This window comes from Xiphophorus maculatus, chromosome 7 (genome assembly GCF_002775205.1).
Source record: "Xiphophorus maculatus strain JP 163 A chromosome 7, X_maculatus-5.0-male, whole genome shotgun sequence".
NCBI classification, from domain to species: Eukaryota; Metazoa; Chordata; class Actinopteri; order Cyprinodontiformes; family Poeciliidae; genus Xiphophorus; species Xiphophorus maculatus.
In genome coordinates this window covers 10,849,922-10,867,911 of record NC_036449.1, presented here as the reverse complement: position 1 = coordinate 10,867,911, position 17,990 = coordinate 10,849,922, and the positions used below count along the sequence as shown (strand labels likewise).

Genomic DNA, 17,990 nt, shown 5'->3' with positions numbered 1-17,990 from the left:
CTCTGAAAAGAGCTTTTCTTGTCACATAAAAGGAGCCTCTGCAGAGCTTTTATCAGTGCGTAATATTCTGTACTTATAGGTGGTAGAGGCTCTCGTCTGTTAGGACAATTAGTCAGAAGCTTTTCTAACATGAATGAATGACTGCATAGGACAAAAGCACAGTCATGTAAACATTTTTCCACAAACGTCATAAAACTGCGCAGTTTCTACATTTTAATTTGCAGTTCATTTGTTTGTCAGCCTCAAAGTTGATAGGATCAGAAGAACTTCAAATTATTTTGATTACGCAACACATGGATGCAACATATGGCAGTTTACAAAGTGTAAACACCCCTGATAAAATGAGATAAAAATAAATCTTTTTGAAATCTTACCTAAAATATGCAGTGACATTTGCTGCACATCTTAGATGAGAATCAAATCTGTTTTGGGGCAAAAATAAGGTTTAACAACCTGGTTGCTAAACTACGTTGTGACTAAAGAATCTCCTGTTCAGCTATCCAAGTACAACTTTCCATACATTACAAAACTTCAGCTAAAGTCATAGGATCCAAAGGAATAAAGCAATCTCATAGTTTTAAAAACTGGGTCAGGGCAAGGGTAGAAAAAAAATCCACGGGAAGAGATAAAGACATTTCTGGCAGGTACAGTATTTTACCAGGAAAACAACATCAAAATCTTGAATGTGTTTTACTTTTGGTCCACAACTCCAAAAACATTTGGCACAAATAGCTCTAAGAAAAACAACAACAACCACATGTTCAGAGAAACATGTTGGTGGCAGTGTCATTGTCTGGGGTTCCTTTCACTCAGCTGCAATTGGTATTTTTCCTCAAAAGTGGATGAAATTGTGAACACTTCCAGTTTTGGGAAGAAAGGAATTCATATTTCAGTAGAGAAAGCACTCCAAGCACATCCAGATGAACAAAAAATGGCTTCTCCGAGAGAACATCAAAGTTATAAAGGCTATATAAATAATCTACCAAAGTCCAGAACTAAAATCTGCAAGTTCTTCTGAAGTGTGTTACAGACAACAATCCTCATAATTGCATTTATTTTGAGACTGTTTAAAAGAGTAGTGGATAAATATTTCCAACACAAGATCAAACCTAAATGTTACCAACAAGCTTCGACTTGTTGGTAATGTTGTCACACCGTATTTTTTTTTCCTCATTATTTAAAGCACGTTAACCAAACCAACAGAGACGTATTATGCCAAAAGGTTTCACTGAAATGTTAAGTAAAGTAATGCACTTGAGTTAGTTCAAGCCCAAGGTCTTCTCTGCAAAACACAAGCACTATTTATTGAGGATTTTGGGCCCTGCAACTTTGCCAACAACATCTATAAAGCAATCTGATGAAGTGGGGGAGGGGGGTATAAAAAGCTTAGTATTTTCTTTTTAAATCAAAAATAAGAGGCACTCTAACTGTAAAACTAAGCTTAGCAAGAAGAAGCTTTTCTTCTTCTTCTTCTTCTTGTTCTTTCCCTTAAAACCTTTCGACAACTGCGGGAGAACAGAACAGCAGATGATTAGAGCGATTCGTCCACAAATCTGCTTATAATCCTCCCTTATCCTCTTTTACGGCGTCGAGGTTTCAAGGTTTATTTGCTATTAATCTGTCTCCGTTTACCTCCCAACAACTCCCCTTATAAAAAGTTGTGAGTGGAGAAAGCAAAACCCAAAAAGTTGGATGGGCAGAGATTGGAGATACACCTGTTAAAGAGAGCCCACAGCTTTTCCGTCAATCCGGGTAAGGGTGTTAACGGAGTGTCTGCGCACGGCTTTAAATAAAACCAACAGTGCAGCCAATGGAGCGTAGAGTGGCGTGTGTTGCCGCTTGTCAGAGTGAGGGCCATTTCAGAGCTACGCTGCTTGTTTTCTGGGTTAGCGTACCGCGGTATCTCCGAGGACCAGACCAGCTGCTGCTCACATTCATTTCACTTCCCATTAAAGGTGAAATAAATCAGAGTCCCCACAGAACCTCCGGAGAGACGAAGGAAGCACACACACACTCACACTCACCGTCAGGCAGAGGAAGTTGGACGTGTGCAAACAGAACTAAACACGCATTAATGCCTGTGTGAGTGTGCGTGTGTTGGCGCGTGCACGTGTGTGTGCTAGAAGGTGTCTGCACACGGCATAACCTGGATCGCATGCATGGAAAATATCAGAAAAGAGAGGAAACGCTGTGTATGTGTATGTGCTTGCGTGTGTGTGCGTCCCTCTGCATGTGTGAGTATCTGACAGCGCAGCGAGGAGAGTGACTGGGTCTGTGTGAAGGGGGGCTATTTCTGGCGTCTCTCTCTCCCTCTCTCTCTCTTTTTTTCCCTGCTGCCGCAAAGAAACACGATCGGCGTCCGGGAAACGAGAGCTGGCAGCAAGCAATCATCTGCCTGCCGTGCGCACACACACATACACACACCACTCAGACAGCACCTCGCAGCGCTGAGCAACACGCGCCATGGCAACGGAACAGCCGCAATTAGAGGCGAAGAGCCTTTTCCCCTCCATCGAGGGAGAGACGGAGAGCAAAATGAAAGGAAAAAAGAGAGCAGGCGAGAGAGAGAGAGAGGGAGCGAGCGAGAGAGGGGGAGAAGAGTGTCAGGGAAAACAGCACGGCACAGGAAAGAAGAAGAAGAGAGCGTGATGAAGAAGTGAAAATGAGTAGGAGCAAGGCTAAGAGGTGAAGGGGTGAGGTTGAGCAAAGGAAGACGGATTTCCAAAATAGGAGGCTGCAAGACAAACAAGCGGGAAAACCGGGGATAAAACAAGAAGGGGAAAGAAAGGCAAAGAGGTTAGATGAGAAGAGTGGAGGCGTGCGGTGAAGGAGGGGGGGAGGCAGGCTGTTTCTCCTGTGTGAGCCAGGCTAATGAAAGATGAATGAGGGAGGCAGCGGTGGGAAGGAGAGTGTGGCTGCGGGCGATGCCTGGCTGAGCCTGCTGTGCATGCGTGTGTGTGTGTGCGTATGTGTGTGTGTCCAAGGCCTGACAAGGTTTGCGTGCGTGCCGGAGTTGGGCGGCTTTCGCAACAGGGATGGTATTGTGTATACAATATCAGGAGCAAATGGTCAACCATAATAAACACACACATGCAGGGATCATAAACACGCAGGAGCGCACGAGCGCTATGCCGCTCTCCGTAGCGACGGCCTGCCACCGACTGTACGCGCGCAGTCAATCATTAGCACTCGCACGGCATCTCCGCGCCTCGCTCACTTATTCAGACCCGCCATCTATCATGCTGTCAGTCACTCTTTGAAAGCGTCTCTCGGCGCCCTCCAGAGTCTGCGCTAAATCCCTCATTTGCCACCTCTCCCGATCTCCTCCAATATCCCACCTTGCCATTCAGTCCGTACCACTACCCAAGCCATCAATTTGCCTCCCCCCCTCTCTGACAGAGTTCACCTTTTCGCCTGCCTCTAATTGTTGTGCCGAACATCCTCGGAGCGGTGTGCGAACGGCACTTGATCGGCTCGGAGGACAACTCCTTCCTGAAGCGTGGAAGGGCAGCCAGACAGAGAAGTCATCCTGAACTCGATTGCACTTCCTCCTCTCGAGACTGACTGCCTTTTACTTCCTCATTTTCTGACAGAGAGCCCCTCGTGCTGTCTGCAGTTATTCTGCTGATGACCTCTCTGAACTTTTCTCCAAGTACGAGGGATACTGGTGACAAAAGTTACTGGTTTCTGTCTAAGTTATAGGCGAGACACAGCTATAAAACCTGTCGGACACAAAAGTTAGAGGTTTGAATTCTGAAACAAAATAGTAAACTAACCTAAAGCCTAGTTGGGTCTTTAAACAGATTTCACAACTTGTTGCAATAAATCGCACATGTTGGAGACTCTGTTTCTCTCACCTTATATGGTCCTTCATTTATAAAAAAGCTGCATCTGTGGGCAGCAGAGTTGACTATGCCTTCCACCCATGACAGACCTGCCAAATCCTCTCTGCCAATTTCACACAACTTTTGGTGTAGGTAGTGATGATGATGTGGCGCTGCAACTCGCTGGGAATAAAATGGCTTGGCTTCATTAAAGAGAATCTCACTGCAGAGAGATAAGATAAGATTCCGTAACCTGCAATCCCGTGTCTCCACTCCTTCAGGATGTCGATTGCACCGACAGAGCAAGATTTCACAGAGATGCCCTCCATTATTTGAATGTGCGGCCCCATTGAATACCTCTAGCTTCTAGGCACAACGTGGTTGTGCTGTTTGTACCGGGTGACTTTGGCTGAATTGTGGTACATGCTGGTTGAGGAATGGGGCTACCATCCCATAGTGGTGCATGACCAAGCTGGCAACCAGAATGAAGAGCAGGTGCCAGGCTGTTGTGAGAGTGAATGGTACTTTCACACATCACTGAGGCTCCTTTCTGCTAAAGAAGTTTATTTTTTAATTGCCAATAAGCACGTTTCTTCCAGACTTCTTCATCCAATCCGTAAACTTCACCGAACAAAATGAGAAATGTAGATGCAAGGTACATATGTAATTCTGCTGCTAAACCCGCAAATGCATTATTACTTAAACCACTTAAAAGTAGGGAAGCACGATATACCAGAATTAACATCTGGTTTGGCCGACGTTAGTCTTTTTAAAAATACATATAGGTAACGGCCCGACAAGTAAAAATGTGCTGATGTTAATAACCGGTATTTATTTCCATATTATTGCTGTTTGTGTATGTTTAAGGAGGAGAGAGGTTTGGTCATGTGGTATTCATTTGGGTAATGTTTAAATGAAGCAGAGATGCAATCAATCAAGTTTATTTGCAGAGCACATTTCAGCAACAAGGCAGTTCTTGTTGCTGAAATGTTAGTAGGTTTTTGGTGTTAAAAGGGTAGGGAAAAATATTTACTATCTGTAAATATTGGTTATCTGCCATATTAATATCACATCGGTGGAATTGTCACATCGGTGCATCCCTAATTAAAATGAAAAAAGAAAAAAGGCTTTTTAATAGCATAAGATTAATTGTCAACAGGCACCGACATAAGGAAATAAATGACCAAACACAAATTGCAGCCAAAGCACCTTTACACTCCAAGACACATATTCAAAAATTTCTACACCAAAGCATCAGCGCTTCTTCCAAGTGCAAGAATGCTGCGATACCAATGCCGTACCAGTAGGGCAAAATAGCGACAACAATTTCATCATAATTCAAAAGACGGCAACGTTAAGCATGGCTAAAGAAGTGCTAGGCTACAGATTCGTCTGGTGTGGCTCATATTTTTTGTGAAACCATTTTCCATTTTTCTCTTGATCATATACCTTTTTATTACAAGTGTTAAGAAAACATTACTAAAACATGGTAAAAGTCAATAAAATAGCTGTACTGCTGCATTTCTAATAAAGATAAGAAAATAGCGGGCATGGGTATATGAGCTCTTACTCACTGTTCTGATGAATCGTTGGCTATCTAATCCCTAAGACATAACTTTAGAGTTTTTAAAAATGATCGCCAAATCTCAATTTAAATATGAGCCTGTAGTGCAAATGCATTTGTACATGCAACATTCTGCATTTTACACATGAAAACAAAGGAAGAAAAGCAACTTTAAAAAGGTAAGCCTTGCCAAAGCACCGCAGGTGATTCAACCAGAGTGCTTTTATCTTGATATTTTTCTAACATAATTTTTTCTTTTTCAGCACAGTCATTAGCCTTTCCCGCAAACAACAATGGCTTACTTAGATATAGCAAAAGCTAGGCAGTGCATAAAAAGACATGTTCAGCCCTTTTTTGCATCGTGTTTACGTGATGATTTGGGCTGCTAGGTGTTGATGTAATAAATCAGGCGCTCCCATATATGTAGGCTACTAATCCTCAACGCAACCATTTAGGGCTCAGCTCGCAAAAACTGTAGACTCTTTGAGGAAAACAAAAACTGCGACCTTTGACTTCATTAATTGCAAACAATGCATGTAAACTTCTCACAAATCCTGTACAATGGGTCGCCACCTATTTGTGGTTCAGTGTTCACCGTCTCATCTATTCGCTGATTCTTCTGTGGAACACATCTACAAATTATTTGCGAAAAATTTCCCTATATGCAGACTTTTTTCATAAAGCGTATCTAAATTATTTAAACGATAATGTACTTTGGAAGCTGAAATACCTAGATGCAATGCTACTTGACACACTATTGGCTGGCATTTGCAAAGCAGCCAATCCAGGAGGACCATTCATTTTCCTTGGCGCCGACTGGACATCCTGATTTCCACTCCCTAGAGTGGAAATCAGGATGTTAGCTTCAGCGGTTGTGCCAAGACGGTTTCCACTCTGCGCATCAATGCGTATTAAGGTATGCTTGGTGTTTGAACTGTTAAAATAATCAGTTATAAGCGTCTTTGGAGGGGGTCTGAAGTTTGTGTGAATTTCAGCTTTTTGCAGGTTGCGGTCCAGCGGGGGTGCCATGTTGTAGGGAATCACACTGTTGTCAGCCGGCTGAGTTTTAACATTTCTGCAGCAATTTAGAGTGGATTTGGATATAACGTATTGTGCAATGCAATAAGACGTTAAGTACTCACACACTGTAACCCTGCTATTCATAGAGAAATAAATTGTTATATTTGTATATTAATGAAGTATTGTTCATGTTCATTCTGTGGGCCAGTTTTTGCCAGTTTTCACTCAACGTGCAACTTCTCATCTGACTCCTCCTAACCAAAGGCTGTTTTTTCCCCATTATCTTGCTGTCAGCTAAACACATCAAAAAGCTTTAATGGCACGCTAAAGGCAACTTACTGAGACAGAAAAGAACTGATTTTCAAAACAACATAAAACATGACCAAGATCCAGAAACAAGATACAGCTCCGCTCATACGAGTTATCAGCTGTGAATAACCACTATGACCCAATGTTGCAACCGAAAATAATTTGATCGTCCAGTTTATTGCCTCTCTTTAGATGGTTGAGTTGTTGTCTGCTGGCCCCTCAAGACAAGCTTTCCTTTGTTAACTAAGAGCATGTGATCAGCCACCCAAAAGTGTGGGAAAAAAAAAAAAAACACTAATCTGCTTCAATCCTGGACAAGAGAAACTTCCTTATGTCGCGTGAAATGACATTTAAATAAACGGATCTATATCTACAGTATATCATTTACTTTGATCATACTTTGATCATGAGGTCAGCATGGGGGAAACAACTGAGGGCGTGAATCCCTTTCCAGACAGACCTACAAAGGCACTTTGTGCATTTCTATTTCTCGTCAGTGTCATGTGTGAACATTTCGCAGATTGTTTAGAAAAAAAAAAAATGACGCAGAAACACGCCAACAGGCACACCTGCATGGGCACAGACGCACAGCAATGGCGGATGGAAGCACACGGAGACCCTGGGGGACGAAAGCAGCCAGCGCTCACCACCAGAATAAAACCCAAACAAAGAGACATCCTGTTTCCTGGAACACAACACCGCTCAACTCGCGGCACTGGGAGCCAGTAAACACACTCGTTCGCACAAACACAAAATCTGTCCGTCGTCGGCCTCTGAGAAAGCGTCTCACTGTTTCGTGCATGCGGCCGTGCGCCTGCTGACGCCACCGACGGTGCCTTCGAGTGTTTCCGCACATGGGTTTATCCTTGTGAGCGGCTGCGGCTAAAAGTGAGTGTATGCGTGTGTATGTGTGTGTCAGAGAAAGAGAGAGACAGAGGGTAGGGAGGGAGAGCAGATGATAGAGTAGGCTTTAGCGATTCCCTGGAGTGTGAGGCAGCGTTTACGGCACTCTCAGAGCAGCCAGAGTGATGAATATTTAAAGACGTGCCTGAAAGAGCAGGAGGAGGGGGAGCTGGGCGGGTGCGCGCCTGTTTGTGTTTGGTTGTGAATGCGTGTGCGGGGAAGATTTTCGTTTTTTTACCATCTAATTTTGAATTTACGTGCAGGTATACCAATGCCGCTGCCTTATGCACCTCTGCGCATGTTTTAATTTACACTAATTTCCTAACTATTGGCCAGATTACAGTTTAAATGCTTTTGTTATCTTTCAATTTTTATTTATGAATTTTGACATGTAATTTAATGCATCAAGGTCAATAGATACAAATGGTGTTTATCAAAAAATACAAAACAGCCCAATTCAAGTCATCAGTTTGGAACATCAGTTTATAACCAATCCCAGCTTAAATGCTTTGATTTAAATACAAATCTACATTTGTTTACAGTTTTTGGTCATTGGTGTCTGCACAAAAATCGCCCGCATGCTCGCAAATACATTTAAATTGCAGCCTACATCTTCCCTCCAGCCCAGTCGGTGTGTGTGTGTGCACCTCACACAGTGCTGCCTGCAGGTTCACCCGTCCGTCTGAAGACGGATTGTGGAGCGATCGCGCTGCCTGAGATTTAATATACAAGTGCGTTCGCTCAGGCGCACACAGGAGGTGTTGTCACATATCCGCCAAATATCAGCTGGGCCCCACAGCCGTATGCGGCTTGGTGCAGCTGGCTGCTTAAAGAGCATGACGTGCGACACCACACACTTGGATTTACAGAATGTGTGTTAATAAGAAAATAATAGAAATATCCAACCTGATGATCAGCGGGGTGTTTTAATATTCCAACTGCTGTAGAATACAACCACATTAACGCCTGATTTTGCTGGAAACCCCTTAATTAGACCTTTCATTTGCCCAAATTCAGGGTTTCTGAAAGTCCAGAATTTTCCAGTTTTAATAAGACTGTGGATACTTAACCAATAATTGAGTTTTATGACATGCTAAAGGGTTATGTCCCTGTTTTTAAGCATGTGAACATATTAAGATCAGTATGAGAAAAACTCTGGCCTGGATTATTCAAGATTTTATACATATGAAAAATCTATAAATAAATAAATATTTATTAGGGATGTTAACATTAATGCATGCGATTAATCAAAATAGTTTAACGCTTTAATGTTACATAATGCACATTAATCGCATTATAAAAGCGTTTCTCCTGTAGGGGCTACACAGCAATATGGTCTTGTACTGCGGTCAGCTTTGGAGAGTCGAAAATACAAGTGAAAAGATGAATGAGGAGAGTCAGACTGGTGTGCTCAGTGGCAAATTTTGCTTAAAAAACTGCAGTGGACGTTTGGATAAAACTACGGTAGTTTGTCGCCTACTTATTGCAATGTTGAATAAGCACAGTCCAAAGCACCAGTCAATTTATAGTTAACATTTCTAAAATATGTTTGAAACAAAAAATGGCTTCTTTTAAACTGTCCGGTACATAAAAACCTGGAAAACTGAAATGTTTGTTTTGAAACAATAAAATATTGTAAAAGACAACTTTTTTGTACCTATCAGGCTTACAAAGTTAAGCATGGTGATTAATAGTGATCAATAACAGCGCTAGGGTGTGATTAATCTGAACATTTTTTAATCGACTGAAAAAACTAATATCTACATATATTCCAAATTTTTTTCCATAATTGAGTAAGATGTAAAGTCTGGGAGCTATTTTTTATATACTCGAAAACACTAAAATCTACTTCAAGGCTTGTCAAGACGTTCATCCAGTAGGAAGAAAAATACAATGCTAAAAAAATTTTTTTGTAACACAAAATAATGCTTCTTTGTGCTCCAAACATGTCCTATACATTACCTGTAAATGAAGATTCTTCTTAAATTTTACTATCCTTTTGCTTTCTGGAAGAGAAAGTCAAGAATTATTAAAAGGACCAACCAGCTACTAGCTACTACGATGGAGAACAACCTAGGTTTAATGTGTCACTGCGTACAGAAGTGTGTTGGTAAAGAAGGTAAAAAAAAAAGAAAAGAAACTCCACCAAATATGACTGCATCAAAGTGTGGCTTCATACGGGTCAACAAGTCTCCATTGACGGGCATGTTCTACCATCATGTTAAGCTTACCCGACCTCTCAAGACCAAGGATGAGCTTTAGTCAGATCTTGTGAGGCAGTTTGTGGGAATTCTCTTGGCTTTAGTTGTTTCCTGAGTCAACTGAATTTGAAAGGAATCATGCAATTCTTTATCATTGCAGTTTGAAAAAGAAATAATTTGTGACCATCCTTTAAAGTCATGGTAAAATTCAAGATGTAAAGCAGTTTATTATACACCATGTGTGTTTAAATGTGCCAATATGAAGAGCGCCGGCCTTGTGTCTGTGATGAGTCTTTTGGTGTTGGGAAGAGGTCAGCCCACTTTTAGTGTTGGTTGTGTAGAAGCAATGGTTTTAAATGTGGTAGTAGATGGTGATCTCTCCATGTTTTAATAATAATAATAATTTTTACTTTATTCATCCCAGCAGGGAAATTATTTCGCAGTTACAGCACACGACAGGAGCTGTGTCTGCAGGCAGCCAGCTGAGCCGGCGCCATTTTTTGAAGGAGGACATACGGCAGAGGTCGTAGGGACCGGGAGTCGAACCCGCGACGTCCGCGGGTCTAAGGCCTCCAAACGTGTTGGTTATTGAATATTTAGTTGCCTTATTAATATAATATTGGACCACCTTTGGTGTGTGACCATTTGTGTTGTAGCGACAACATTTCTTGTCTGGTTCTAATTATTGGCTGCTATGTTTTTTGTGTGAGATAATTTTGTAAATGATGCATTTGGTTTTATTGTCGCACTCCTTTTGGTTGGTCTATTGTTGCCATCATTGTAAGTGAGGAATGTTTGTCTAATTGTGTATCAATCTCCATAAGATTTATCCTTCTATGCATTTGGTCAATCGGTTTTCAACAACAAAATTTCATGTTTTGTTGTTTGCACCGTTTAGAAGTCACCCACTGGATTTTAATAGGGAAGTATTGTATTGAATTGCACACAGGGTGCAGTAAAATTGGAAGGGAGTGGAAAGATCTTGTTTTGGGAATCACTTTGGGAAACCATCTTAAGAAGGGGTGGTTAGGTTGAGCATTTACCTTATCTTTGCAACAGTGATTGTTGATTTGGGGCACCTGAGGACATGGTAAGGCCTTCATTTAGTTAAACCCTTACTGCCGACTAACTTGTCTCTCCACCCCAAAATCTGACAAGGTAGCACAGATGATCAGAACACTGACAAAGCGGAGCCGTTCCTGACCACACTGATTTAGAGCATGGACATTGGTGCTTCAGAAAAGGCCTTAAGAAACCTCATGCATATTGTTAAGTACGGCGGGGGATCTATGATGCTGTGGCTCTAGGAACCTTAAATATAAAGAATCATGTATGAAAATCTGGTGGCCTTTAATACAAGACTGAAAATACGCTACGATTTATGTTTTTGAGCAGAATAACAATCCAAAACAAAACAGAAATGACAAAAATCAATGTTCTTCCATGGTTATTAACCAGGACTCTGGCTGATCAAGAAAGAGTATATCCCTCTCTCTGCATGCTGCGGCCCAGTGAAAGGTTATAAGCAAAGAATACTTGCTATCCTCTTGGCTTCGGGGGGGTTTCAACAATAAAGTGTTAACAAGAGGGGTACAAAGTAGAGGAATTTTGTCAGAAATTATTGTTTCAATGTAAGAATTTTCCACTGAATAAACGCAGGCGACTTAAAGGTTGGATTTATCTGTAATTTCCATTATCACGTAATGCTGCTGCTGTTGAAGAGGCTTTTTTTTTAAAAGACTTTTTACACATTTTTAGAAGGGTCGTCAACAAGATTCGCCCAAATCTGTAAATGTAATTTCAAAGCAGTAAAAACCAGAGAGTCCTGACATTCTCAAAGATGCGAGTGCGAACCCTGCATTTTGCCTTTCAGCTTCCGTTTACTTGCTGAAGCTGAGAAAACACCACAAAAAGACAGTAGGGTAGGCAGAGCAAACCACACACCAGCCTACACAGACACAGAGGCGCGAGCACACATCCAGCCGCTCTGAATGCGAGACACTCCAAGGCGCAGAGGCAAGCAACGGAAGGAAGGGACTGTCGAAAGGAAGGAACGCAAAAGAGCGAGAGAAAGAGAAAGGGAGCTCATCCTGGGATGCAGAACGCCAAATACAGTGAGATAAGAGTTAATGTATCCCCCCCACCACACACACACACCCCTTCTTCAGCCCTCCTCTTTGGCTCTCTCTTTCTGTCTTTCTCCCTCCATCCACCCCCCTCCCCCCTCCACCTCCCACTCTTCCCCGTTCTCTTTGAGGGATGAATAATAACTGCTGCTCTGAGATTTCCTCCCTCGTTTTTCAAAGCGCAGAACGGGGATGTGGAAGGTCTGCCTGGCCCGGATTGTTTGTGCGCGCGAACTCACGAGCGTGCGGCGCGCGTCGAAGCACACACAGATGAACGCACACTTTGTCTTGTACTCGCTGCTCGCCCGGAGCAGGGAAATCAGATCTCCTCTAGAGAAAGGCAGAAAGGAAGGGGGGTTAGGCTTTGACGCTGTAGGCAGCCCATACCAAAAAAAAATAAAAAATCCCCTGCAAGCACGTATAGGTCTACAGACACCACGAAACCCACAGGCAGCATCGAGGGAAACCAAGAATAACTAGGAGGATGCAAGCTACCTCCTGGGGTGACAGGGTGAACTCAAGGTTAGAGACGCATCACCGGTTCAAGCTCTGCCGCCAGGGCCAATTTATCCACGCTGAAGCACCCTCCTTTGGGCACGTAACTCTGATTGCTCAAAGGCATCGAGCTCAGACGGAAAGGAAAAAAAAAAAAACAACAACATCAGAGAAAGACTAGAAGACAAGCCCTCAGAAAAAGGAGAAAAAGCAGGCGGTGGATGTGGGGCCAGGCTTTATTCCTGCTCGTTCACAAGAGAGGGGTTGTTTAGGCGAGGTCTGGGTCGGTTACTAGTATGAAGCTGCTGGGTTTTTTTTTTTTTACATGACGAATTTTAAGTGTGCAGAAGAATGATGCAAAATTTCCCTCAAGTGAGCAGGCTGACTTCAGCACCTGCCTACACACAGAAAGTCTGATGTTTGCTTCTTCCTTTGCTTTCGCTTTAGACTTGACAAAGTGTCTTCAGTCTCACATTGAGAATCCAATCTGAATGTTCGTGACCTAATGATCAAAACTAATCGATTAAACTGAAATATTTGCATCCCAAGATTTTTTTTCTTTTTTTTTTTCCTTTTTTAACCAGTAAGACAGCTTAGATGAGTAGAGAGAACGCAACTTCAGGGTTCCAACTTTTTCTTCAGACCATCCTATGAGTAGCTCAACAGCAGATTTTGTCTTTGATTTAAATTGAGGATAAATGATATCAAGAAAACCTGTATTGCAACAGCTACACCACTTTGTTAGCATTTTAATTTAGTCTTTTTCTTACTTTCTTTTACTTTTTAATTATTATTGTTATTATCCGTTTCATCTGTCCCTACTTGATGGCACTTTGAGCAGGGTTTCTTTAGATGTACTTTCTTAGTAAAATAAAATGAATTTATCTGAAACTCCACCTTTGAATGGCAAAATGGTCTTGGATTGACCTAGTTAAAGTTGGGACTCTGTGACATAAGGCTGATTTAAACTAACTCTTCTAAGAAGAAAGGGTCAAAAGTCCTCTGCAGTGATTACAACAACTTTGCCAAATATTGCTAATGCTTAATTCAAGTGGCTGAGGTTTAAGGGGTAGTTACATTTTCACTCAAGACCAGGTTGGTTTGTGTATCTCATTTCACTTGATTAGTTTAAAAACTGCATTTAGTTTTTACTCAGGTTGTCTTTGTTTCATATTGAAATTAGTTTGATGACCCGAAACATTTTAGGGCGACACAAAAGTAAAAACAGACAAAATCCGTAAAGGGGTAAAAACTCGTTCCCAGAACTGTCACTCCATGTTTTCCATTTCGTTTGAACTTTTTGAGTAAATCCCGTGAAAGCGTGCTACTTTTCCTAAAGTTTATCCCACAGAGAACCTCGACCGGGCCTCCGCACGCCACAAATGGAGCAAAAAGGCCTCGCAGAAGACTAGGAGCCGCACATGGAGCCACCACGCCGCTCTGAAATCAGCAGCCAGGTTCCGAGGAGAGGGCTTATTTATGCAAACAAGCGTACAAGCACGCACAGTAGGAATCTAGACAAGCCTTGTAAACAAACACACACCCACACCGTAAAGCACACAGGGGAGGCGATGTGAGAAGCAGACTGTGAAAACTCTAGTCGTGCCCGGGCAGTGCTACCACACACACACACGCACACACGGATCGAGAGAGAGAAAGAAGCCGAGCCAGGCTGGAGAGCAAGAGAGAGTAGGAGAAAGACGCCGAAGGAGAAAGGGGAGGATAAGAAGGAGGCAGAAGTGAGAAGATGTGGGTGTCTGGTGCTACTTTTGCGTTGCCAAATGAGGGCAAGTAAGTGCGAGAAGGGAGAAAGAGAGAGAGAGAGAGAGAGAGAAAGAGAGAAAAAGAGAGAGAGAGATGTGTAAGGTAAAATGATGTATAATGGCTCGTCCATGCATGTGTGAGGGAAAAAAAAAAAAGCAGGAGCGCTTTCCCATTTCAATTCGCAACAGCTGGTGTCGAATTAACACATTTACCAGTGAGCATTTGGAACAGATTAAAATTGTGTGTGGCGTCTGACTATGTATGCGTGTGTTTGCGAGTGTGGCAGCAGATGAGGGCCAAAACAAGAGTGTGTGTGTGCGTGTGTGTGTGCGGGGGGTGCGTGGGCGTGTGTGTGGGAGTGCCTGCCGATGGATCAGGGCAGGCAGAAATGGCATCGAGACAGGGGGCGCAGAGCAGAGCGAGAAAGAGAGAGCTCTGCTCTACCCGCCGGCTTTAGCTGCTGCTGCCCTGGGCCGTCTCTCTAAGCCCTGTTTAGGAGGCTTTGGAGCTCAGATAGAAATAATCCCTCACTCAGACGCACACACACACACACACACCCACACATGCTCGCGGGCGCGTGGAGAAGAGCTCGCAGGCAGACACAAGCAGCGGGGAAAATAAGCGGCGCACACACACTCTCGAGTTGAAGCGGACAAACACGCCGCGCGCTCCGCAGCAACAGCACATTCGCCTCGACACAGAAAACCAGCCACCCACTTTACGCGCACGCGCAGCACAACACACGCGGAGCCGAGGCGGAGCGGAAGCGAGAGCACAGCGACATCGGCACGGCACCGTGACAAACACTTTACACACTCCGGCACTCAGCCGAGGGGAGGGAAGGAAAAGCAGGGAGAGACGGTGGAAAAGAGGCGAGGAGGTGGAAGAGGATATGAGCCGGGGAGACGAGGGGGGGAGGAGGGGTGGGGAGGATGAGGGGCGGGGGGCTAACAAATTAATAGGAGCCGGAGATATATACAGCCAGCGCTGCTGCTGCCACCGCTGCTGCTGCTGAACCAAGGGAGGAGGAGGAGGAGGATGACGACGACGAGAGAGCAATTCATTCCTGTTTTCCCCTCGTTCATTCTCTGGAGGAAGGCAGAGCGGAGCCGAGCGAGAGCATATTTGCTCAGGAGAGGGAGAGAGGGGCTTTGTGTGGAAAAGTGCAGGAGGAGAAGGAAGGAGGTGGTGGTGGTGGGGGTGACATAAAAACATAGAGGCAGAAAGATGGAAAGCCCGAGCGAGGAGGAGTAAAAATATGGGGGCTATAACAGACTTTTAGAGCGTAAAAGAGGGAGAGAGGAAGGAGAGCAGGGAGGTTAACACAGGATGCCGTTTGTCATCTTCATCAGCCAACAGCCAGGGAGGAGGAACGAGTGGAATAGATGGAGAGGTGAACGGCGAGAGAGGAAGGGTAAAGGGGGCGAAAGAGGGAGGGTGCGTGTAGGGGGGAGGGGGGTAGTGTTTGAGCCGAGCCTTTGAAAGACGTTGACCCTGTAATTGACCTGTGTCTCCGCCTACATGGCTGTGGCGACAAGCAGAGCCGCTACAGCTAATCACTTAGTAACCCTGACCTGTCAATCACACCGGCTCGGTGAGGGAAGGTGGGGAGGGAGAGCTGGAGGACAGGAAGGGAAGCGGGTGAAAGAGTGATAATGGTGCTGTGGTGGGAAGGGGGGGCTAGGGGGGGTATCATTTACCGGACCTCACCTCAGCTGATGAAACTCCCGTTTTATAAAAAAGGCAATAAAATGCTTTCTTCCTCCATCTCACACACACACGCGACAACTTCCTTTATAGTGCTCGTACTGCAAAGTCTTTGTGAGAGCTCAGATAAGGGAGAACAAAGGACGAGATATGCTAAGGCAGCGGAGGAGGAGATAGGATGAGCGGAACAAAGCGAATCAAACAACAGGGTTTATATGGCGGCCAGGTGAGGCCAAGCAGCTACCTGTTAACCAGCGGGAAGGTGGACACCAGCAGGTAAACGGACGGATACCACTTCAGCGGCTTGATCTCCTCGGCTAGGGAAACCTGGAGGAGAAATAAAAAATAAAACTGTGGTTAACTTCACTGAGCAGAGAAACACTTTTTGCAAAAGAGTTCCCACCCCTAAACATTTTTTTTTTCACAAATAAAAATGTGAAAAGGCTGGCATGCGTTTGTTTTCAAACCCCCTTTCCTCCAACAGCCCTAAATGAGATCCAGTGCAACAAATTGCGTTCATAAAACACCTGTATGGAGAAAAAAGTCCACTACTGTGTAACTTGGCCTCGGGTGATGTTTGTCAGAGGTTTGTAAGAGAACACTAGAGAATAAGCAGCATCATGAAGGCCAAGAAACACAGCAGACAGGTCAGGAAAACGGTTGGGGAAAGGTTTAAAGTACTAATAAATAAAATAAATTTTGTGTAGAGTTTACCCCAAGCAGGGAACGCAACATACATGTGGAATAACACAAGACCAAAATTAAAACTACTAGGCTACCTGGCAGCATCATGCTGTGGGGGTCATTTTCTTTAGCAGGAAACGTGGAAGCAGGAACGAGCACAATAGTCGGTTCATGGAGACGTAGACGTGACTTAATACAGGGCAATACTCAAAGGATATATGATAGAAGCTGGAAAGACTCGATAAATGTTTGCAAGGTCACCTTGTAGCAGGAAGTTCAATGGAACGGTTTAAATCAAAGCTTATTAGAAATGGTCCAGTCAAAGTAGAAACCTACTTGAAAATACTATTTGCAGAACACCCACATCCAAACTGACTGGGCTTGAGTGATTTTGTAAAACAAATGTTTTGTGGAGGTAGAGTTTTGGTACAGACGTAAAATACGAGTGCAGCCAAGTGGTTCTACAAAAGTATTAACACACAACAACTCTTTAGAAAACCTTTTTTTTTTTAATTCTTTGAAAATCATCTATCTTTTTTTCCTTCCAGATCGTAATTATGTACACCGAGGTTTGTGGTCGCAATGTGGAGAGAAAAAAGAATACCTTCGCGAGGAGGCTGATAATCACACAAGCACCCGTAGTTAGTGCCTTAACGGGCAGATCACAGCACAGAGGCAGGCAACAAAGGCCAATTAGAACCTAATAAAATATTAAGCTGCAGATAATACACAATATCCACACAAGTTATGAGAAAGAAACGGGAATTCCAATTAAACCAGAGGCTAATACTTTGCAGTTGTGCGAAGGAGGGGAGGCGAAGGCAATATTGCGGACGAACAGGCAGGAAGACAGAAAGATGCAGCAGCAGCTAAAAGTCGAGGAGGGTGGAAAGAGCTCGGTGCTGGAGAGCTTTTACAAGCCGTTATCTAATTCCCGGGAGAGGAGGACTCTCGCATCCGGAAGAGGCTGAAAAGAGCGGCCCCTGGATCGATTTTCTGCGCTGTGCTGTTTTTTTTTTCTCTCCTCTCCCCCCTCTCCCTCCTCCAGGCTCGGATGCAGCATCCGAGGCAGCGCAAAGTCTCCCTCCCTTTTATTTTTCTCTGTAACACACACAGAGACACATACATACACACACACACACACACACACCGACGCTAGGAGCCAGGAGGCAGGCCCACGAGCTCCGGTCTCTACCCCCACATGCTGGAAATTAATTACTCACCAGAAAGACCCTGAGGCATGCAAGCTTTAACGCAGGCATTTTTAAACAATTCAAATGAAAATCTGGTGGTATTTTATCTTATACCCGTGTGTGCGCGTACACACAAACGTCGCCTGCTTACGATCAACGGAGAGGAAGTCGGTCGTATTTCTGCATCACTGTCTGTAACA

The 17,990-nt window shown here is 43.9% G+C and overlaps 1 protein-coding gene across 2 annotated transcripts in view; it reads right to left on the bottom strand.

Moving 5' to 3' along the window:
* LOC111609197 (cyclic AMP receptor-like protein A) overlaps positions 1–17,990 on the bottom strand; it is a 73,593-nt gene that overhangs the window by 18,649 nt on the left and 36,954 nt on the right. For both annotated transcript variants that reach the window (XM_023336221.1, XM_023336222.1), the window contains one exon: positions 16,158–16,240. In XM_023336221.1, coding sequence (XP_023191989.1) covers positions 16,158–16,240 — 83 coding nt within the window. The remainder of the gene's footprint in view (positions 1–16,157; positions 16,241–17,990) is intronic.